General features: G+C 47.3%; 1 protein-coding gene across 2 annotated transcripts in view; it reads left to right on the top strand.

Moving 5' to 3' along the window:
• The window catches only part of PTPRN2 (protein tyrosine phosphatase receptor type N2), a 3,479,756-nt gene that overhangs the window by 3,425,204 nt on the left and 30,537 nt on the right, over positions 1-24,015 (top strand). For both annotated transcript variants that reach the window (XM_069647979.1, XM_069647978.1), the window contains exon 22: positions 17,565-17,638. In XM_069647979.1, the coding sequence (XP_069504080.1) occupies positions 17,565-17,638 (74 nt within the window). The remainder of the gene's footprint in view (positions 1-17,564; positions 17,639-24,015) is intronic.

Here is a 24,015-nt window from a genome sequence, read left to right as displayed (position 1 = left end):
GCTGTGCCTCTCTAAGAATAGTGAGCAAGGGGTCCACGTCTGGATTCCCCTAGTAACTTAGGGTGAGACCCAAAGTTACTTGAAATATGCTAATAACAAGGGGGGTCCTGGGAGACTCTCTGCCAGACATGAGTCCTGGTTACAAGAGCCCTTCCCAGAGTCTTTAGCTCACTATCTTTCACAGAGAAGAAATATCCCAAACATATCAGTCTTTGTCCTGCCCTGGGGCAGTCCAGCACCGAAATACTAGGCAATTCTCCTCTGAACAAGAGTACCAACAGCAACCCCAGACACGTGTTTCGGTCTGGTTGAACCTCATCAGTAGGGTGTAGCTGTGCCTCTCTAAGAATAGTGAGCAAGGGGTCCACGTCTGGATTCCCCTAGTAACTTAGGGTGAGACCCAAAGTTACTTGAAATATGCTAATAACAAGGGGGGTCCTGGGAGACTCTCTGCCAGACATGAGTCCTGGTTACAAGAGCCCTTCCCAGAGTCTTTAGCTCACTATCTTTCACAGAGAAGAAATATCCCAAACATATCAGTCTTTGTCCTGCCCTGGGGCAGTCCAGACCGAAACACGTGTCTGGGGATGCTGTTGGTACTCTTGTTCAGAGGAGAATTGCCTAGCATTTCGGTGCTGGACTGCCCCAGGGCAGGACAAAGACTGATATGTTTGGGATATTTCTTCTCTGTGAAAGATAGTGAGCTAAAGACTCTGGGTAAGTCTCTCGTAACCAGGACTAATGTCTGGCAGAGAGACTCCCAGGACCCACCTTGTCAATTTGCATATTCAAGTAACTTTGGGTCTCACCCTAAGTTACTAGGGGAATCCAGACGTGGACCCCTTGCTCACTATTCCTAGAGAGGCACAGCTCCTCCCTACTGATGAGGTCCAACCAGACCGAAACACGTGTCTGGGGATGCTGTTGGTACTCTTGTTCAGAGGAGAATTGCCTAGCATTTCGGTGCTGGACTGCCCCAGGGCAGGACAAAGACTGATATGTTTGGGATATTTCTTCTCTGTGAAAGATAGTGAGCTAAAGACTCTGGGTAAGTCTCTCGTAACCAGGACTAATGTCTGGCAGAGAGACTCCCAGGACCCCCCTTGTCAATTTGCATATTCAAGTAACTTTGGGTCTCACCCTAAGTTACTAGGGGAATCCAGACGTGGACCCCTTGCTCACTTTTCCTAGAGAGGCACAGCTCCTCCCTACTGATGAGGTCCAACCAGACCGAAACACGTGTCTGGGGATGCTGTTGGTACTCTTGTTCAGAGGAGAATTGCCTAGCATTTCGGTGCTGGACTGCCCCAGGGCAGGACAAAGACTGATATGTTTGGGATATTTCTTCTCTGTGAAAGATAGTGAGCTAAAGACTCTGGGTAAGTCTCTCGTAACCAGGACTAATGTCTGGCAGAGAGACTCCCAGGACCCCCCTTGTCAATTTACCCTGGAAAGATAGGGCATGGTTCTGGTCACTCCACTCTCAAAGATGGCCTCCTGCTTTCCACCATTGGACCCAGTCAGCTTTGAGGCCTTCCTAGAGATAGACAGCTCCACCCAGATACTCTCAGCAATCTCTTTACAGCTGTCAGATTGTAAATTTCAGCAGCCTTCCTGATGGTCTGTCTCTTTTTCTCTCTCTGTTCCCGTCTTTCTCCTTTTTCTGCCTGTTCCTCTCTGTGTCCTCTGTCCTAGTGAAGTCCCCCTTATATAGCAGCAATGACACCACCAAGTTTACAATCTTGGGAAAACACCCTGCATAATCCCTGCCACTAGGATTGGACAGTTACCCTTACCTCGCCTCCCAAACCCAGCATCCAAGTCAGGACTGGTTTAAGGGTCTGGAGAAACATATGGCAATTCCTATTTGTAATCGCCCTTTTAATCTGCTGAAAACTTTTTGGCAATAACTAGTTATGTATCAAAATTCATAACTTTACTAGCAACTGCCATATTAAACCTTCTGTTTCAGCTAATCATGGGGAATCAGATAAGCCGACCACCAAATCCGTGCCATCTAGCAGGGCCATTGGCACCTTTCTGCCATTTCCATAAAAAGCAGAACAGTTATAAATATGTAAGTTATTAAGCATATCCCTAATTTAATTTTCCACCCTCTCACCAACTCTCACATTTGGAACATGTTCAGATAACCCAGAAACACATCTTAGATATCCATTACAGTTCCATGAGTCGCACATGGATGACTTTTATATCCCCAAAACAGCCTGGAAATTACATAAAAAATGGTACATAGATGAAATCCATCCGCCTTATGATGGCTGAGAAAAAGGCCTAAATGATAATGGTCCTTTTACATTAATTGTGACTCTTCATGTGGGACAAATAGCCCTGACTCCTGCCTTCCGGCCATTTGTTTTCACTGAGTCAGCCTGAGCCTTTACCAGTCTCTTTTGTGTAGGAAGCTTGCTCTCTGAAGTGGGTGCCCCATTTTCACAAATATTAGGGGTGCTCCAGCCAAGGGTGACTTTTCTTGAGGTCCATGCTTTCGGAGCCAGCTGGTCTGGAGAACACTGAATTTGGACACCTTTAGCTGGATATTCTATTGCGGTTGGTCATTAAATGGGAGATGTGACATCCAGGCTGAGAGTGGGAGTTTTCCAAGTGAAGGTTTGCCCAGAGCCAGCCAAAGGGATTGCCTTGGGCTGACATTTTCTATGAAGACAAAGTGGCTCTTCAAATGTCACTGGAGATGTGTAGGTGAAATATAATATACATTGCTTTTGGTCAAACCACACATCATGTTTTGTTTTCCTGACATTTCTCTGTGAGCAGTGATATATTGTTTCACTTTTACTTTTTAAAACCATTTTTATTTGCACACACATGTGCAGGCCGTTTTTATTTTCAGTGTTTAAAAATCCTGTTTTCAATGTGACAGGGATCTTAATGCTGCTTTTCCATTGGTAATGACAGGTAGGCCCCTTTCCACATGGCTCTTTAATTTTACTTCACAAACAAAAACAAATGCCAGGCCGTTTTTGTTTCAGTGTTTAAAATCTTGCTATTCATATGAAAGGGACTTCTGTTTGGGGCCTTTAAATGCACCCCACAGTGCCAGTGGAGGGACAACAAAACTCAAGGTAAACTTCAAACCCAGCTGTTAATATGGAGTACAAGTAAAGCACGCCAGCAGGCACCTCTAAGCAATCGCTATACAGGTCCATCTCTAGCAGCCTTCTTATGGCCACTGGAGATGGTGCTCAACAGTCTCCTGAACATCACTAGACCACGTCATGCATTCTCTGGCCTGGGTGGTTATAGCAAATGTTTTATTACACATCGCATATTATTAGGATCCCTTCTTTATCACACTTCGATGATTAACCTAATGTAACACAGCTTTAATGTTTAGGCACACCGCTGCCTTCAGACCTACGGTAAATGTCTATTCTAGTAGCTGCCTGTCATCAGATTCCAACATCAATGAGTGCCTAGTTGATTCTTCCCTGCTTGTCCCTGCTCTGTGGGGAGTGACACATCTTCTAAATCACTCAAAAGCAAAGACAACTTTAACTGTTGTCCTATTAATTTAATGTGGGTAGATCTGTGTCCTCGGTAGGGCCTACTTCTTGAACAGCCTCCCTGCCTCTCTCAAGCTTGAGCAGGAGCACCTAAGGTTCTGGAAGCAACTCAAGACCTTCCTTTTCACTTCTGCTTTCTCTCGCCCTCTCCCTTGCTGATGTCCCTGTATGCTGCACACACTGGATACCTGGCCACCCACTGAATTTATGTGACCAGGTTCCTACTCAGCCGGTTGTCCTTGCACTGCCTCCGGGCCTCCCAACCACTTAAGGGGCTGTATCTGCAACCCTACAGTCCACTGACTGTCTGCACTTATGAGCCACCTCCCTGCTGCACTTAGTAGTTACTTTGCACTCCCCCCAGCACTTCTCCCCTCACACCCCCGACATTTGCGCGATCTGATCGACACAAGGCCTAGTAACATTGTTGTTTTGTCCACCTTCTGTCCTCCCTTGTCTTGTCACTCCTAGAAACACTTGTGTACAGGCACGTTATAAAAGACTTATTATATCATATATCGTACATATTGGTGTATTCTAAATGTATACTTCCACACTGATTACCCATGCTTCAAGCTTTCACTGGCCTGAAATAGAACATACTGACCAAATGGAGAACAGTTTGTGGGCCAAAGTAGTAGTAGTAGTAATAAAATATAGCTCATTCTTTAAGACACATTTTCACATAAAAACAAAACAAACAATTCACATCTGACTTCTAACATATAATCATATACATACAATTAATAAAAATGTATCACAACTTGGGTTCAAGTAAAGTGCCACTTGGGATTTTATTAATTTTATGTATATGACTACATGTTAGAAGTCAGATGTGAATTTTCTGTTCTGTTTTTTTATGTGAAAAGGTGTCTTAAAGAATGAGCTATATTTTATTACTACTTGGTGAATAGGAACCAGATATAGACAGGTGAATAATAAATTCTATGTACCCTGGAGGGTCCTATGTTTTGCATAATTGTTTACTCTTCTTTATAACAAACAGACCCAAAGGTTCTCTGGTGAAAGAAGGTTTGCACACCCGGCACTTCGGGTTGTGTTTTTCTGACATGGTTTTAGAGATCAATAATGGTTTTCTGATACACACACACTGCAGGAGCAGGAGACATTTTGTGTTCCCTTTGTTCTCTCAGTTATATTAACCCTTATGCAACACAAACCCCTCGTTAAAGTTAAAAACAAATTCTGGGTTCACCTTTTGTATACACAATTCTCCCTAGACTGTCCATCTCTTCTGCTACCGGCAGCACAGGTGCCAAAGGAGGGTGTCTCCCTTTTGATCCTTTGTGAGGTCAGGTAGTGCCTCTCTAGCAAGGCAGCCCCTCACTGCATCTGTCCCGGGAAACGGGAATCAAAGGCCACATGCTACACAAAAGGACTAACCTCACACCAGGGTGTTGCATACCAAAGTGCCTTTGATGCTCTGGGTTCAAGAATGGGATGGGCTTAGTGCAGCCAGAGAGAACTCAGCATGAGTTGGCAGGGTTCCATCATCTTGTTTCTCTCTACCTCTCATTCCTTCCGGTCTCCTCCACTTCCATTGGCACAAACACTTTGTGTATGATGCAAGCAGTCAAAGTCCACTTGTCTCAACTCCTTAAAGCAGGTTTGCTTTTGTCCAATCACCTGTGGACCTTTGCCTATAAAAGAGGGGGCCTACCACTCCTTTGTTGTTTCATTTCTGGGCTATCCAGGACTTGTGGAAGACTTCCTTTGTACCTCTTTTTGGAGAGTTGATCTATCAAAATCCCTCAACCATTGAGGCGAAGGAGGATTTGAAGACAGATGCAAGCTCTGCTCTCTACCCACTCCCAGGGCACATTGGGGGTGACGCCTGCTGAGGATGAGGGCCTGCAACTCTGCACTAAACCTTCCTAGGCTGGTGAGCAGAACCAGAAAGCTCTGACACTGTCCTAGAAATCCTTCAGTGTGGCTCACAGCATCTGGAGGGCCAGGTTAGCCAGGCTGTCTGTTCTGCCACATCACACCTGGAAAACTGTATTTCACAGCATTTCAACCAGAGGGACCCTCCGGTGCTGCTTTTGGCAGTTTATTGAATATTCAAACAACTGCTTCTTTGCATCAACTGAAATGGTTCGTTGACCCATTGTGCCAAATGGAGCACATCACCTGTTCAACTCAAGCAACCTTCTTGCCACTGTGACCAACTTGTACCGCTACCTCTTTGAACCTTGCATCGGATCACCAAGGTCACCACATCGAACCGATAGATCTCGACTCCAACAGCTAGAGCATCGTGTCACTTGCCACCCTGAACCAATGGTTGTCAACATCTTGATCCAACTCGACATGCAAGCCAACCCTGGTGAGCCTTCTGAACTACACAACCCCAACACCACACTCAAATCACACTCAGCTCCCCTTCAAACAAAGTAGACACCAGCTTGCCACTTGACCCCAAGACTCACCACAGTACAGCTCAGTCTGGTTCAAGGTTTTTCAACTGCCTAACATTGGATTAATATACTTTGAGTCCCCCATGTCCACCTTTTATGGGCACTAGCGATTGGCTAAGTCCCTTTTTCACCCTTTTCCACTAAAAGACATATCCTTATTGCATTCCTTGCATCCTTTTCATCCCTGCTGCAAACTCAGTGTTGCACCATTACATTCTGCATTTCGTTCTCTTTCCGTCAAACAGGTCGAGTTTTATAGTGTTGTAATAGTTGTTTGTACAGTGATGTGTTCAATTAGTGTATATATAGTATTATAGAACCGTTATTGGACATTCACTTTATTTTAGACAGTTATACTTCAGTGATTTGGTTGCTACTGGATCACATTGCCACCCTTTTCTTAGAGTATAGCCTGCCCTCAGCCTACATTGCCACAAAAGGTTAATGAGGTAACACTCTTGGCTGTGCCTGTTTTACCTTTATGATTGGGGTCACTGTTGGTTTGTAGAAGTGCGGCTCTGAATTGTTTCTGCTATATTCAGACCTGGTTGATCACACCTATTTCTCCAAGATTAATTGGTCTTATATTAACAGAACGTATATGCATACCTTTTTTTGCCAGTTCTCCTTCCATAAACAAAGTAGCACCAGATGCTGTATACCAAAGATGGTTTGAATCATCTTTTCACAGCCAACCAATCACTATTCTATATCTCCACCAACAGTACAACAGTGGGTTTTCTTTTTCTCTCCCTTCAGTGTTAACAATACCATCTAAATCCTTATCGAATGTCCACTTCCAATATTTTGTCAATTTAATGATTAGATAACCCCCATCAGGTCTGGAGTGTTTTACTTCGTGGCAAAAACAACCTTTCTTTGTGAGGAACAATAGGCCAAACATTGTTTAAAATCTTTATCCAGGTTCTTGATCTCTTCAAGCAACAAAAATCCAAAGAGGCACTTCCGTCATCATTGAGTTATACCTGTGCAGCCTGGCTGACATTGCCAGCAGTAGGTCAGTGCAGAAGATGTGGTCTAGTAGCTAAGTTGCATGATGGTGTTCCTAAAGTTCAGAGTTCTATTTCCATCAATGCCCTGACCAAGTTAGTGTTCCAGAGTTCCAACTGAAGTAACTGTCAAAATTCTTTACCAACCCTTTAGAATCCAAAATGTACAAACAGAGAAAGAAATGATGAGGCATCTCCTTGTTCCAATATGAGGCCCTCCTTCCAAGCACACAAATACATAAGAGTAATATTCTATCCAAGGTGAGAGTAGCATTTCATCTCATCTATTTAATATTTGATATAAAAAGACTTGTGCCCTACAAAAGCACAATTAAGGGTATTTTGAGGACGTTATCTCGGGTATCCATAACTCAATGTCTGACCCTTATATTGCACCTTTACCTGGGACATAGAAACTCTTCTTGAGCTTCTGCAGTCCATGTTCAGCCATGTCGCAAGCATTGATTTTTTTTTTAAATTATATTTTTATTGGTTTTCTGAACAACAAAGAGCTCTGAAAAAAGATTACATTAGGGCACATGCCCCTATCAACTTCAAACAAAGACCGTAACTCTCCACTGTATTCACCCTCCCCCCCCACTCCCCTCAAAATCCCCCTTCTTGGGGCACAGGCTCCACGTTTCTGTGGATAATTTCTTCGGGCAGCGCCGACCGGGCATATAAAAAGACGCAATGAATCAGCTTTCCTTGGAAGCGTAAAATAAGTTCAATCCTGAAACTGGTTTCGGGCCGGGTGGAGTGGCCATATAACCTTTCAGGCTCACAGTTTGTGCTGGCGAACACCTCCATGAATTGTAGCCAGTCGGCCTCGAGCTGCGAGCTGGAGCCATGAAGTGCTGCTGTTAGTCTATCCATAAAATAAATGTCCTTGGCCACTGTCACCCATTCTCTCCTTGAGGGGAGTGCCGCTCTCTTCCATGTCCTGGCCCGTGCAGCCCTAGCTGCTAGGAGTAAGGAGTGTGTCAAGTCCGGGAGCTTCTCCCAGTGCTCATCCTTCTGCTGTAGCCCAAATAATAGTGTGAGTGGCTCCAATGGATAGACCCCCTTCCCCCGCGTCCTTAAGCCAACTGAGCACCTCCGACCAATAAACTTGGACCTTCTCGCAGGACCACCACATGTGCCAATAGTTGGCCCTCTCACCGCAACCGTGCCAACACAATGGGGCAACGTCTGGGAACATCCTGGAGAGGGTGATCGGGTCATATTGCCACCTATGAAGCAGTTTGATGGCATGTGTCTTGTACTGGCAGGAAATAGATGTCTTGAATGCCCTGCTACATAATTTCCACCAGATCCCATCCCCAATGTCCCAGCCCAGGTCCCTTTCCCATTTCCCTCTAAGACTTTTAATCGATCCCTCACGGGGGATTAAGAGAGCTCCGTACAGGAGAGAGATAAGGCCTTTCATTTCCGTGTGGGAGTCTAGGATTTTCTCGACCGGGGTGAGCTTTCTTTGTATGCAGGGCTTTAGCTTTGGTTTCATGAGAATTCCCTTAAGGCGAAGGTATAGAAGTGGGGAGAGCCTGCCAATTCCCAGAGCCTCCTCGAGCTCCTGGATGCTTATGAAGGTGTCCTCCCTCACCAGTTGGCCGACCCTGCAGAGGCCTGCGTCGAACCATGACTGGTAGTGTTCGTGGCCTGGGATTTCCTCTAGCACTGGAGTGGACCAGATGTGGCTCAGGGGCGAAGGCCATGTCGTGACTTTCTCTCTATTTCCCTTCCCCGCTAGCGCCTTCCACATTGTACCCAGTATCGGGTGATCCCTGATTCTTTTGGGGAGCTTTTTTAAAGGGACCCATAGCCATTCGCCTACAGTGACTGGGTGCAGGTAGTGATTTTCAATGTATACCCATTGTTTATTGGGGTCCTCTCTAAGATGTGGGGCCAAGGCCCTGAGTTGGGCTGCCCTGTAGTAGACTGTCAAGTCCGGCAAGGCGACCCCCCCTCTATCTTTGGGAAGGGTGAGGGTCTCATACCCTATTCTGTGTCTCCGGCCCTGCCATATAAACTTCATTATGCGCCTCTTGGCTTCTCTGAGGTATGTGTCTGGGGCTTCCAAGGGGAGCATCTGGAAGACATACAGCACTCTGGGGAGCAGGTTCATTTTTATAGCATTTATCCTTCCCATCCAGGAGATCTGCCCCTTCCCCCAGCTCTCCATTTCTCTGAACAGTTTATCAAATAGTGGGGGGTAGTTGGCCTGGTTCAGATCCTCACCGGGGCGTACTATGTTGATCACCAGATATTTTATCCCTTCTGTACAGATCTGCAAGCGTAGTGGGATAAGTTCAGTAACATTTCTATCCGTATCAGAGGCAAACGGAAAAATCATGGACTTGCTAATATTCACCTTAAAGCCTGAGAATCGACCGTACCGTTCAATATCCTGCAGGGCTGCCGGGACTGACCTTGTTGGTTCCCGGAGGTGAAGCAAGATATCATCTGCGTAAAGACCCAGTTTAAAGGTACGTTCCCCCACCTCAATTCCCTGAACCCCCGGGGAGCCCCTGATATACTCTGCTAATACTTCCATTGTCATGGCGAAGAGGAGTGGGGAAAGAGGGCAGCCCTGCCTCGTACCTCTTTGGAGGTGGAAGACTCGTGACAGGCACCCATTGACTGTGACTCTGGCAGTTGGTGACACATATAAGGCTTTGATCGCTCGTATGATCCCAGTTCCCAGCCCCAGTTTCTTGAGTACCCCCTGGAGGAATTCCCAGTCGACCCGGTCGAACACCTTCTCTGCGTCGATCGAGACCAAAACTGGGTTTCCACCCCTTGTAGCTGCCTCCCTCATCAGATGTAGGGTCTTCCGCATTGTGTCGGCCCCCTGCCTACCCTGTATAAAACCCACCTTATCGGGATGAACTAGCCTCAGCATATGACCGTCGAGCCTAGTAGCAATGATTCTGGTGAATAGCTTTGCATCCACATTCAGGAGGGAAATAGGTCTATAGGAGCGGCTATCCGCCGGGTCCTTCCCCTCCTTCGGGATTACTGTAATTAGCGCTTTGCCAAAGGATGTGGGCGCTCTGCCTGTCTCCATTATGTGGGAGAAGAGACCTGCCAGGAACCCTGCCAGGAGACCCGAGAAGGCCGTGTAAAAGTCTGCTGTGAACCCATCCTCTCCTGGGGCCCTACCCCTCTTCAGGCCCGCTATGGCTCTTAGTACCTCCTCCTCTGTTATCGGGGCATCGAGGATTGATGCTTCTAGGGGTTCAAGAGCCGGGAGGGTGACCCCCTTGAGATAATCATCCAAGTCTCCCCCTCTCTCCCATACAGGGCCTCATAAAAAGACGCAAATTTCTCTGCAATCTCTTCCGGGTCGGATACATCCCCTTCCTACCCACTACTTAACCTCGCCACCCATCTATCCGCCCTCTGGCCTCGAAGTTTTGCTGCCAGCATGGCGTCCGCCTTGTCCCCTTTTTCATAATATTTTTGACGCAAATGTTGGAGTCCCGCAACAATCTTGCCCATCTCCATTTCCCGCAATTCTTTTCTTTTTTCCCTTGCGATGCCCAGGTCCCTCTCTCTCTCTGTCTCCATCTTCCCCTCCGACCTTTCTAACATAATTATCTCCGATCTTAATCTGTGGGTCAGGAGGGTCCTAACCCTTTTTTTGGAGGCACCTTCACTAATTAGCCTACCTCTCCAGGTTGCCTTTGCCGCCTCCCACACAATCTCCCTGTTGACTTCCCCCGTGTCATTTACCTCAAAGAATTCTCTAATCGCTGTTGCCATTTCTTCCTTAAAGACCACGTCTCTCAACAGGAAATCGTTGCATTTCCATAGAGATTCCCTGGGTTTCAGGCCTGCCATACAGACGTCAGACCAGACCATATTGTGGTCTGACCAGCTAACGGGCCGAATCTCCGCGGCCTCTATTCTGCTCATGTGCTGGTTTCCAATGAAAAGATAATCTATTCTAGTTCTAGTGCCGTGGGCTGCAGAGTGGAAGGTGTATCCCTTGCGCCTCGGGTGCAGCTCCCGCCATATGTCCACCAGCCCCTGCTCCCACATTATTTCCCGCAACGCCCCGTGAGGCGTTCCCCCACTGCTATTCGGAGGGCCTGCGTTCCCACTATGGTCCAGCTCTCGGTCCGCCCACATATTAAAGTCCCCCCCCAGGAGCAAAAGGCCATCTGCTTTAGCCATCACCTCCCCCAGGGCCTCTTGAACGAATTCCCTCTGACCCGTGTTGGGGCAATATATTGTTGCAAGGATGACTCTGGTATTATGTAACTTACCGGACACTACCAGGGCTCTCCCATCCTCCCTCTCCCAAGTGGACACTTCCATTAATTTCTGGTTCCTATGGAGCAGGATACCGACTCCTCCTTTCTTTATGTGGCCGGATGCCCAGAAGGTCTGACCCAAGTGTGGTCCAGGGATGGCCCTCTCCTCCCCCCTCACCGTCCTGGTTTCTTGTACAAACATAATATCCACTCTCCCGTTTCTCATTTCCCTTCCTAGGAGGGAGCGCTTCGTTGGGGACTTAAGCCCCTTGACGTTAAGGGAGCCTATCCTAAGCGACTCGACCCGGCCCCTTTCTTCATTGTCTGTCATTGCTTCTCTCTGATGGATTAATTGTTTTCCCGGTCCTGTGAGAGCTGCCCCGCTTCTTTACCAAAATGGATATATCCTGTGCCCCAAGGTCTTTGTCTCCCATCCCCTTGCCTCCCCCCTCCCTTTTCTCTCCCTCTTGCATGACGCCTGCTAACGGGCAAGCCACCAGGGTGTGAGCGTGTTCCTGCACCGCAGTTCTCTTGATGAAACTCGCGTCCCCGGCCGGGGTTGCTAGCAAACTAATCTTAATCTTCCAGTTGGTTTGTCTTACTGCACCTAGTCCCCTTCGGCCTCCGATGTCGGGGTGTTCGGTTTCCTGAATTTCCTTCTGCCCTTTGTCTCCTTCTTCGTGGCCCAAGGGCCAGCCGGTTCTCTCCTGGTGTCACCCGATGCTTGGGTGCCCACCTCGTCTTCCTCCCCCAGGGCGACCCCCTTGATCACTTGCAGTACTTGCGAGGCCTCCTTGCCACTGGTCACTCTGTAGTCCACCCCAGCGCGTTGAAAGGACAGGACGAAGGGGAAGGACCATCTGTATCTTATGTTTTGAGCAGTAAGCCACTGGGTGAGCGGACGACCTTCTCTTCTGCGGGTGAGCGTAAGATACGATAAGTCCTGGTAAATCTTAATTGTGTCGCCTTCAAAGATAAAGCTCCCCAGCCTCTTTGCCTTCTCCAGGAACTCCATTTTCTCCCTGTAGCGGAGGGACCTCATCACAATGGACTTTGGATCTCCACCTGCACCCCCTCCACCTCGATGCTCTCTCTCCAGCTGGACCTCTTTGCCCCCCTCTAAAGCGAAGAGCTGGTTTATCAGGCCCTGGACCTTCCTCCCCACATCCGCCGCTGTCTCCCCTCTCTCCTGCGACACACCCATGATACGCAGGTTGTTCCGGCGCTCTCTGTTTTCCAAATCGTCCATCTTCAAGGTTATGTCCTCATCTCTTATCTCTAGGTCTGTTAGCCTCGCCTCGTATTTCATGTCCAGGAGGTCCGTCTGGAGGTGGTTGTTTTCCATCCCCTCCATTTTCTCCTCTAAGGTGTTCACCCTCCCCTTGAGATCCACTATGGACGCTTGTATATCTGTCCGGATTGCCTTGATCTCATGGAGGATGTCCTTGAGATCCTCCCTCGTGAGTGGTGCAGGGGGGGGGTTCGCCGCCTGAGGGCATGGTGTCTCTGGGGGCCTCCCTCGTGGCTGAGTTGGGCCGTCGGAAGCGCTGGAGCGACGAGATCGCCCCCAATGTCGGCGTGCTCTCCAGGGTCTGGGTGTCTTGACGCATCCAGGGGTGGTGCCTCTGTCCGGGGTCCTCTCGCGGGGGACCCTGTGGTGTAGACCACAAGTAAACCACGGCCCAAGGCCCTCCCCGTGCCTGGTGTGCTAAGGTCTTGCGTGGAGCGCCTCGTGTTGGGTAGCAGCTCTATGGGGGGGGCTGTGCCGTGTTGTCAGGCGGGACCTTCGGCGGGTAGGGTGTCCGATCCCCGGCACCTTCGGTCCCTCTGGCCTACTCCCCAGCTAGGGACGCCGCAGGGGAAAGGTTGCGCGGGAAGGGAGCCCGCTTTCACTGCATCCAGTCTGTCTCATCCCGCCCACGCACTCCTCACCTCCTTACTTCACAGTCACTTTGGGGGGTCCAGGGCCGACAGTTTGGCTCGGGCTGCGGTAGATGGGGCTCTGGGTGGGCTATCTCCGGCGTGCTGACTGGCGCTCAACTGCTCCTCTCCGTAGCCAGTGGGGGCCCAGGCCACGTCCACAGGGTCCGGGACACCCGACCGGTACCCCGTGTCGGCAGGGATCACGTGTGGAGGGTCCTCGCCCCGTGCCTCCCTCGATGGTGCTCTGGGCCGGTATCCTGGGTTGGCCGTTTCCTCCTGTGGGGGCGGCCGTCTGCGGGTCCTCGTGTCGGCCTCCGTGTTTCTACGGGAACTCGGGAGGGGCCCTGGGCCTCCCGGGAACAAGGCTCCCCTTGGTGTGCTGGTGGGCGCTCTTCCGTTCCTCACCGTCCCCCGTACGCTGTTGAAGGGCGGGGGCCCGGGAAGCGCTTCTCCAGAGCCCGCGGCCCCCAACCACGATGAGGGACCGTCGCCCCGTGCCTCTTATGTCGCCGCGCCTCCTCCGAGACCCGACCGTCCGGCACAGGTCGTGAGCACAGGATGGGGGCGTGCGGCTCTACTAGTCCTTGTCGCGGTGCTGCGGGGTCGGCCGCCCTCGGTGTCTAGGGCCTCTGGCGTCTCCGGTGCACACCAGCCTCCGGTGCTGGGGAGTGCTCTGTGGGCTTTTCTTGGGGCTCTGCACCCCGGTCTCACCCCAGAAGGTCTTCACTGCGGGTCTCGGGGTGGGCCCGGCGCATGCAGAGGGGCTCTCCACTGGCTGGGCCCGGTAATCCAGGCCGGGGACTGGCAGTATCCACTAGGCCCTGCGGTGCATTCAGGAGCGCAGGACTTACACGTCCAGCATGTTCCGCGCCCCCTGGTGGTCTGCAAGCATTGATTTTTGTATGAAAAAATGGATTACAGATGTTGCCAGGTTACATTTTGTAAACTTCTATGCTTGCTTTCTGCACTGGCCTAACCCCTCCTTGGCTGGGATCATTGAGCCACTATGATCTCTGCATTCATATGGGCTGGTAAACATCCCTGATTGGGCTCGGGGGAAGCTGATAGCGCTGCTCGAATGAGGGGGTTGGCAATCCCTGACTTCAAATCATACTACCTGGCCGCCCAAGCTCATTACTGGTCTTACTGTTGCAACCCCACTCATGATAGACCACATGTCCAAATAGAAAGGGCATTGGTAGAGCTGTCACGTTTGAGGTTAGTGGTGCTCACGACACCTGCTAGCACTACAGGGTTGGGTAATATAGTACATTGTATGTACAGGGCATGGCGTAGGATAGGTCAGATAATGGGGTGGTGTCTCTGTATTCCCTGCTCCTACCCATTAAACATATTCCTGGGGTTTCTCTTACTAGCAAACATTATTATATGAATTGTATGCAGAGACTGGGGTTGAGTAGATTTCAAGATTTATTTCCTCTGGGGCAGTACCAGATTAAAGCCTGTGGAGGCCGCTAGGCAGTCAAAATGTTGGGGCCCCCCGTGCAAATGATCTCTTAATACGTTTTTCATTGTACTAACCAACAATTTTAATAAACCAATTTTATTAGTATGTGCATTAGATGTACGTAGTTTGCAAAGGATTTATTTACAAAGTTACAGCTTCCAGAAGATGAGCCTTCAAGAGACAAAGGGCCTCATCATGGGTTGGGCAGAGCAGTAAAAATGCAGTGGTAACGCTATTACTGCTGCATTATCACTCCGCCCAATCCTGATTTTGGCTGGAAAGTTGGAGATTTACCTCCAGAATCTTGCCATTTTCCGCCCATTTTTGGCTGGCGCTATTACAGCGGTGCTAACAGGGATTTTCCACCCACCCTCCCCCCGCAACTCAAGATCAGGCGCTAATAGCGCCAGACTGAGTTGCGATAACGCAATTTGTGTTGGGCAGCATCCCAGAGGATTTACTGCTGGGATATCGCCCAACCTGTGATGAGGACCAAACTGTTATGTGAATCTGATGTCTCTGGTTTATGTACTTTAAGTTGTAAATGGGTACATTACATTAATACAGTATTTTCTCTTTACAGTCTTTAATGTAAAGTTTATGTTTCTTTGAGTTGATTCATTTTTGTCTATCTTTTGGAAACAATTTAAGAATGCTAGATTGTAATTTTCTTTCAAGATCAAATCAATATTATTTTGATCCACTGTCTCGGGCCCCTAAAATGAGTGGGGCCCATGGGCCGGTGCTTACTTTGCCTATTTGGTAGTCCAGTACTGCTCTGGGACAGTTTATTACACTGGAAGATTTTAAAATGCTGGGAGGCAGCGCTCCACTGGATATTTTCCTGTATTTCCAACACACCGTGAAGGGGTATTTGCTACCTTTCCTAAATCACCCAAAGCTACACCCCTGCTTCTCTTCACCATAGAGGCCACAGGGACAGGGGGATTGGTGTCTGAAATATACGCCTGAGTCATCGACAGCAAGTTGGGATGGTCAGCAACTGCACATCTCAAATGGGATGAACCACTGCGCAGTCTGATACCCAGGGAGGTTGGCGCTACTGTTGCAACCAGATGAGAAATGTGGCCCTACATAGTCTGTATGCATTATTGCACTTTAAGTATCCACACCAAGCTTATTATGCTATACCAGCAGTTTTGAGTATGATATTGTATTGTTTATTTATAGAGTGCCTATACACCGGCAAGTGTTTCAACGCGCTCAAGAAGGGTGGGAAACATGGGGTGAAACAGTCGCTCAGAGTGCTTGAATTTCTGAGACTAATAGTCTGCACTGGCAGAGTAAGTGCATAGAATACATTTAACAGTCGAGACAGCAAATAGGCCTAACAGCGATTCTGCAGTTTCACCAAGAGAAATTAAGTGGTGGTAACAGGGGGAGAAACAGACGATCTTCAGGCATGGCGCATTCAGATCGTGCAAGTGCACAGACGGTCACAGGGAGGGGCAGGGGGTCCAAGTGCACCCAATCGATGGGTAGAGTTTTCCCAGACAGCCCTGATGGGTGTGTGAGGTGTTCCTATTTCCCAACACTTTTTTTTATCTGGCATGGCAATGCCCTTTGGTTATGGCTTTTTGGGTTTGAGGTATTTCATATTCTGGGGGACAACACAGGGGAACACGTGGATCCTGATCCTTTGGTGCCACTATTAGGGTATGAGCGACGTCCGAGGGCAGATGAAGCATCTCGTCGGATTAATAATTGGTCCTGACTAAAAGGCGGGTGTCTCTGGTGTGGGGGAAGAGGGCGGCTCCTAGAAAGGAGTGGTTGAAAGGCATAGCTTATTGTTTTGACATGGAAGCCGACTATAGGCTAACCACCCTTGTGAGCGCACAGCCCCGTGATATTTGGGGCCCATACAAACAGTATCTGCCAGCAAGGCAAAGATCAGCTTCTGATCCATCGGACTCTGAACCTGATGCTCTATGAAGGCTAGTAATATGCTGTAATATTCTGTTGTTGCATTGTCTCTGCTCCGATGATTACTGAAAGCTGTCTTCTTGTTTAAAAAATATGCCAAAGTTGCCGGTTTTAAGGGTCTTCATTATTTTCTGGATTGCATGAGGGTGGGCCGAGTCCGATAGTGATTGATACGAGGTTATGCTGTCTGGGGGAATTAACAACTTTTTTTTAAATCTGAGCTGTGGCTGAGATTAAACATCCCATTATCTTATTTTTTTTATGTTGGTCAGTGCTCATTTTTAATCAATGCCATATACACAGTTCTATATTTGTGGCAACATGTATGTCCATGTTGCGTATTATTATATGTTAAGATTTCGAAATAAAAGTGCAGGAGAGAGCCTCATTCACAAAGTCTTTTTCAGTGGGATTCCGCCATTTTAAGACGATTTTGTAAATCGGGCCCATAGCTTCAAAACGTAAGACAGATGTTTCAGTGCTAAACTATGATAATGTATATTTTTTAACTTATTTTTATTGTGTATTTTATGTACGTTTTTGGAGCATGTTATGTAGCGTTGAAAGAAAATATGCACAGGGTTCCATTTCGACAGTGCAAACCTCAAGCTATTTGTTTCATTTCAATTTGGACTCCACCACAGAGGGGAATTCTACCAAAATAATGCTTTCCAATGTAATATCCCTACCTATCCCAGTGCCTGGGATCCCAGTGCCTGGGATAGGTAGGGGTTTTGTCGCGCGCTGTATAGAGGGGGTGAGCAAGGGATACTCATCAGAGCTTCTCCTTTTGTCGCTTGTATGTTTGTTCAATCTGAATGCAAAGTGTGCAGCTGCCTGCCAGGTTTGCTGAGGGACGGATGGAATAATTTTCAATTGGCCTGCCCGCTCAAAGGGAGCCTGGGAGCAGGGGACTGACAGATGCAGCCTGGATTACTGTGCACTCCGAACTGAGCCCAATTTGTGGTTTCTTGCAGGTGCTAAGGAGATTGATATTGCTGCGACGCTGGAACACTTGAGGGACCAGAGACCGGGCATGGTCCAGACAAAGGTACTGTCAATAAATCCGCTGGATTTTCAAATGTATTAGACGCCGTAGCTGTCCGCCAACCCACAAAGAAAAGGCCAGGACACAGTTTAACACAGCTCGTCGTTAGATGTCTTTGCTTGGCACATGACCAACCACGGTTTGTTGATCTGGGGCGAAGATTAATCTAGGCACTTTCTTTTTGTGTTCTTACCTCATCTCTCTCATTTAGAGCACATGCAGGGGTCCCCAGAGCAGTGTGCTGCATGAAAATAATTACCAAGCAAAGCAAGAGAAATGTGCTCTGACACCTACTGTTTCCCTTTTTGAAATGTGGTTGTGTATCCTCGGACATAACACCCTATGTTATTCTCAATGTATGGTGATTAATTGCATTTTAATCCATCACTGCACCATACCACTCCTAGCAAATCAAGGCATAAAATAAGCAGTGCCGCGGAGCAATTTGCTATGCAATTCTGTAGGTTTGCTAATTAAATTGGCACTTGTGTAGCAAAGTTAGCTATTTAAGCTACCCTGTTCAATGAAAGCACAGCCTTGCCTTCAGAGCTCTCTCTGCCCTCTTTTTTCTGTTCACTGCAAGTACAAAGGGGCTAATGGAGAGAGAGTGCAGCAGTAATCAGCCCCTTCATTTGTGTGCCAAAAAGGCCTGTGTGGGAGTGCTACACACATTTTATTTTTATTTTTCAAATAATTGCAAACCAGAAATAATTGGGATAATATTCTTATTAAGCTAACTGTAGCCCGTCTGCCAAATACCAGTATGTGTTAGTTATTGTTTCTGTTTCTAAAAATGTAATAGGTTACATAATAATTACAGTAATTCTACTGTAAAATAGTGCATTGTCTTCATGCTTTACAGTGAAGTGTATCTAAATCTCAGTGTCAACTAGATTTCATTTTGTTGGGGAAGATGCATCATATGATGAGTGAACATTGAAACATTGAAAATGTACATGACCACGTGGCTAAATGCTTTGATGGAAAACAGTCCTGTGGCCTGCTGGTTACATACAGCTTGCAACTGGTGCTCAACCCATGAGCTGATCCCATACTCCCTGACATTCTATCTTACCATGTTGGTTTCTACCCGCTACTCTGAAAGTAAGATGGCCACAAACAACAATATTCTGCCTAGTTTGCCCAGTTCTCTGCCTGCTTTGCCATCCACTCTGCTTAGTCTTTTACATAATGAATACACAAAGTTAACTTGATATTTGCTTAAAGTAGCGATCAATAGTTTCATACAGTCTGTACATCTACAGACCTAATGCAAAACTGTACACTGTAGTTGGCCTCCAGAGCTCACTTTGCTCTATGATTATGATTGTATTATATATTTGCACCTGCAGTAGAGAACTGGCCAAACTGTCTTGAGAGCCTTTTTATTATATCTATTTATTTGTGTCCATTCATGCAGCTAACCTTTTTACAGACACTCATCCAGGTCTCGCAATGTATTTTCACCCACTCGCATAGTCGCATAGATTTTAAGAAGGGCAGTACCATTTGCAGGGGATGTTGGAAACTTGTATTTAAACTTTACTTTGTTTGCAGTAAATGTCAAATAAACTTTTCACTGTGCATGGCTGGCCTCTGGGTGGCAGCAGTGTGCAAACTAAATTGGGGTTGTGGTGACAAGCGCCATTTTACAGAAAGAATTTGCAAGACCTGCAAGGCCTTACTTATCTCACTAATGTCTTACTTCAGCGGTATACATAACTTCTATATTGTTGCTCCTTTTATATCTTGGATACAAGTATCTTCTGGTGGCATTAAAAACATTAGTATTAAATTGCTAATCAAATGGGTTTGTTTGCTAATCAAGAAAAATGTAATTAGCAAATTCTGCTAATCAATATTTGAAAACGAATGTATGCCTTGCAAATGGATGGGCCTCTGAAATACATACAGTCCTGTGCTCTGTTATTAGATAGTTTTAATCTGTATCGTGAACACCAGACCAACAAAATAGGGAACGTCGATTAAAGGGCTGATGCTTGAGGATTGTAGCTTGATGATTGAATTAATTGTATTGATGTTGCACATTCATTAAACACTGATCATGTGCTAGGTCATCAGGGTGATGCACATGCGCCACCAGCTGACTTCTAGGCAGCAGAATCAGGCCTGGAAGCTATGGGTACTGTAGGGGTGCAATTTGGAAATGCAAATAACGAAGATCATTTAACATTTGTGGTACAGTTCGATATAATACTTAAAATGAATGTATTAACATTGAGGCTAAAGTCTGTATGATCAAAAGTCATAGGCGCCCCTCTATGAGAATGAACACGGCTAAATAACCTGTTCTTTGGGAATGTACCCACTCGAAAATCCGCAGCCACAATTTAGGTCACTGTACCTTTGACAGAAGGGAAATAGCCATTTGCATTTAAGTCTTTGTCCTCCCACATAGGTAGTCCAGCACCGAAATGCTATGGCACCTCTCTTCTGAATAAGAGTACCAACAGCAACCCCGGACACGTGTTTCAGCCTCTTTGGGCCTCGTCAGTGAGGTGGATCTGTGCCTATCTAAGCACAGTGAGCCCAGGGTCCAGGTCTTGCCTGGATGACCCTAGGAAACGTAGGGTGACTAAACCTAAGTCCCTTAAACGATCAAAACAGTCATAGATGCCCCTCTGCCAGAACAAACCCAGCTAAATGACCGGTTTCTTGAGAAGGTACCCACTTGAGAGTCCCTAGCCACACTTTAGCCCACTGTACCTTTCACAAAAGGGAAATATCCATTTGAAAATCAGTCTGTCTTAAAAAGTCTGTATGAGGGTAAGAGCAGCAGGATAATCCCTTATAAGATATAACACTGGGTGCATTGCAGCTTTGTGTGAGGAGAAGGAGAAAGCGAGAAAGGCAAACAATAAAAATGTGTTAACATGAGTGGTATTTAATTTGTATAACGCTCTGCATGCCCATAGGCCTCAGGGCGCACACAAAACAGGTAAACAGGAGACAGACGCACAGCCTGATCAGTTCAAGAGAGCAGATTGCGGTGCCAGAGGGGGAGTGGGAGCAGGACGTGACTCACTACCCTGGGGCAAGATTGAAGAGGTGGTATGTCACATGTTTTTTTAAAAGGATCTATGGTGCCGGCTGCTCTGATGGAGGCAAGAAGTGCGTTCCAGGCAAGAGCGGCCTGTATGTCAAATAGAGTACCGCTGAACCTAGCAAGGTTGTATCTGGGTTGGGCCAGTTTCAAGTTATCCTGGGGGCCAGGGAATGACCTGGTAGGTTAGCTTTGGTTCGGTCCTTTAAATATAGTGGGGCCATGTTGGTCCAACGCTTGTAGGCAAGTGTCGAGATCTTGTCGGCAGCCAGTGCAGTTCCCTTCTGACATCGGAGACATGATCTTGTTTAGCAAGATCAAAAATGGCATGTACTGCACTGTTTTGGGAGAACTGATGGGCGTTCACATTGGTTTTTGTGGTTCCAGCCAGCAGGCTTTTGCAGTAGTATAGTTTTGTGTTCACTAAGGCGGTAGCCAGAACAGCACAGTTGATGGCTGAAATAAAGGGCCAGATGTGTTGTAGACGCGTGTTTGTGAATGTGCAAGAGAATCAAGTGTGTGAAACTTGGGAGTTTCACACTGAGTGTCTTTACGCTTTTGGCTACACAAATAGTTAACGGCAATATTGAAACTGTTGTAAGCTGATCTAAGTTTCTTGAGCCTTGGAGCAGATGCCACAATAGGAGCTCAGTTGTACCCTCATTAAGGGCAAGAGAGTTTGCGGCCATACAGGACTGTAAGGCGCTGTAGACAGTGTTCATAGCAATAGTCTTGTGCGGGGTCCCCAGTGAACTCAAGGACGACCTGGTTGTCAGCATAGTGTACACCCAGGTTGTCTAAGAGGCTGAGGAGCGGTCTAATGTAGATATTTAAAAGTGTGGGGGCAATACATGAGCCCTGGGGAATGCCACAGGTTTGGGCTAGTAGGAGTAGAACTTTCACAACCCTACTGCGAATCTAGCGGTACGACGCCGTAGGAAGCATGCAATCTATTGAGCCACTGAGGCTGAACAGCAGACCTGATCTTTTAGTCTGGCTACCAGAAGGGGGTGATCTACCAAGTCAAAGGCCGCAGAGAGATCCAACGGCATAAGCAGGGTGGTGTGTCCTTGGTCACTTCTGCTGGACATGGTGGATTTAAGGTGCACCATAGTGTTTCTGTTCCGTGCTTAGCTCTGAACCCTGACTGACGTACCCCCATGATGGCCTTATTTTCAATTAACCCTGGAGCTGTAGGTAGGCTACCTTGTCCGTGATCTTAAGAAAAAAAAGGGACACATGTAACGGTCAATCATTCTTGGCTATAGCTGGATCCAGGGTGCATTTCATAAGCAGTGGGGGTGAGCTAGGCATCTTTCAGGGATGCAGGGACCATATCTTTACTGAAGGAGAGGTTCACACATCTCGTCATACATGGGATCAATGATTGGAGGACACCTTTCAAAATGTTAGCCACGCAACTGTCACCCAATGATTTTGGAGATTTCACTCTTGGAGCAGGGGGTAAAGCTGAAGATATCCTTGTTGGATGGACGACGGTCGGAGTGTGACAGGGATGAGGGGGTGGCTTCAAGTCTGACCATGTTCCCCTGCAGAGCTTTGATTGTGCGTGCCTCAATAGTTTGGAGGAAAATGCATTATGAATTGTCTGACACATGCTAGTCTTTAAACAGATGGTTGTTGTTACTAGGTTTATCGTTATTCATTCAAGATTTTAAACAGTTCACTAGGGCTTGTCCAAGCATTCGTGATTCTGTTGAGTTAAGCTGACTTGGCCCCTATAATGGCTATTTTAAATTTGTTTACTGCCACTTTATAGGAGTTTAGTGAGTGAGGGTTGGGGTCCTTATACCATACTCTTTAAAGTTGTCTTTTATTTTGTCGAAGCGCAGTGATGTTGTCATTGTACCATGTATTTTTTTATGGGTCTCAGTTTAAATTTTTTAGCTTTCATGGGGGCAAGCAAGGGTTTCTACGATGGAATCGATGGTAGATGTGAGATGATCCACCAAGTCCGACGAGTTGGTAAAGTTGTCGAATTTGGTCGAGTCTAGCCGTTAACAGTGTGGAAAGGTTGGCTGGCGTAACATTTTTAACATTTCTGACTTTGGTTTCCAGTCGGGGCAGAAGGTCCCTTCTTGTGGGTGATGCTGGGAGCCCAACTAATACGTTCACCAGACAATGATCAGACCATACACAGGGGCTAATTACAACCTGCGGGGGGTACAGAGAGTGTGTAATGACCCAGTTTAGGGTGCGCCTTCTGATATGAGTAGGACCCGTAGCTCTTTGCGAGAAACCCATGTCTTGCAGGGATTTAAGCAAAGAGACTGCGAGTATGTAAGAGGGATCTTCAGCCCATAGGTTAAGATCTCCAAGGATAATAAGGGGGGGGTCTTGCTCTTGGTAATGAGATTCAGTAGACCAAGAAGATGTTCTTCAAATGATGGCATGTGCCTAGGTGGTCTGTAAATGACCAAAATGCTCCTTGAGGCTTGAGGATTGATATACATTTTTGTGAGCAAGGTTTCATAGAAAACAGGGAAAGAATATGTGACCAGGTGACAGCCAAGATGTTTTTTATACATGAATGCCCTCCACCACCCTTTTAGCCAGTACGAACTGTGCACAGGATGCAATAGGCAGGGGGGATTGACAGTGTGGTCTCAATGGAGATGGATTCGTTAAGCCAAGTTTCAGTGAGTGCCATCGCATCAGGTGTGACTTCCACAAGGTAGCTGCAATTTCTATGCCATGTTTAGAGACAGAGCGGGTGTTAAGGAGGGGAAAAGGACATCAATGGATCAGGCGACGGCTTGTGTGTTGTCTCGTTCTGGTCCATCAATGTGTGAGATGCAGCTGTGTGCGCACCGATATAGGGATGTGCAGGCACCTGTACAGTGTCTTAGGCAGTCGCATAGTCGCAGCCCCTGGAGGTAGTAGGACCATTGTGTATGTCATCTGAACAGGCCGGCTGGGTGGGGCTTGAGTCACCGTGAGATAGAGATGATTCCTCAACAGCGAGGGGAGCTAACACCAGTGTTTCATGAGGGAATAGGTGTTTGTCCTGATGTATCTTAATGCCTGTGTATATAGTTCGATACAGGCCTTAAAATGGAAGTACTGGCATTGAAGCTAAGCTCTATGTGAGGGTAAGAGCTGCAGGAGACCCCCTAAAAGATATAACAAGTGGGACATTGCAGCTTCGTGTGAGAAGAAGGATGAATAAAACCTGGCATTGGATGTGGTGTTGTCAATTAGCGAAGAGGAGGGAGGCGAATGGGGGATCAAACAAAGGGGCTATCAGTTATGCAAGTTGGTTGCATAGCCTGTTTGGAGAGTTGCATCGAGAATT

The sequence above is a fragment of the Ambystoma mexicanum genome, chromosome 2q (genome assembly GCF_040938575.1).
Source record: "Ambystoma mexicanum isolate Mex_15411 chromosome 2q, UKY_AmexF1_1, whole genome shotgun sequence".
NCBI classification, from domain to species: Eukaryota; Metazoa; Chordata; class Amphibia; order Caudata; family Ambystomatidae; genus Ambystoma; species Ambystoma mexicanum.
The sequence above is the reverse complement of the archived record's forward strand: the minus strand, read 5'-3'. Positions and strand labels throughout refer to the sequence as shown.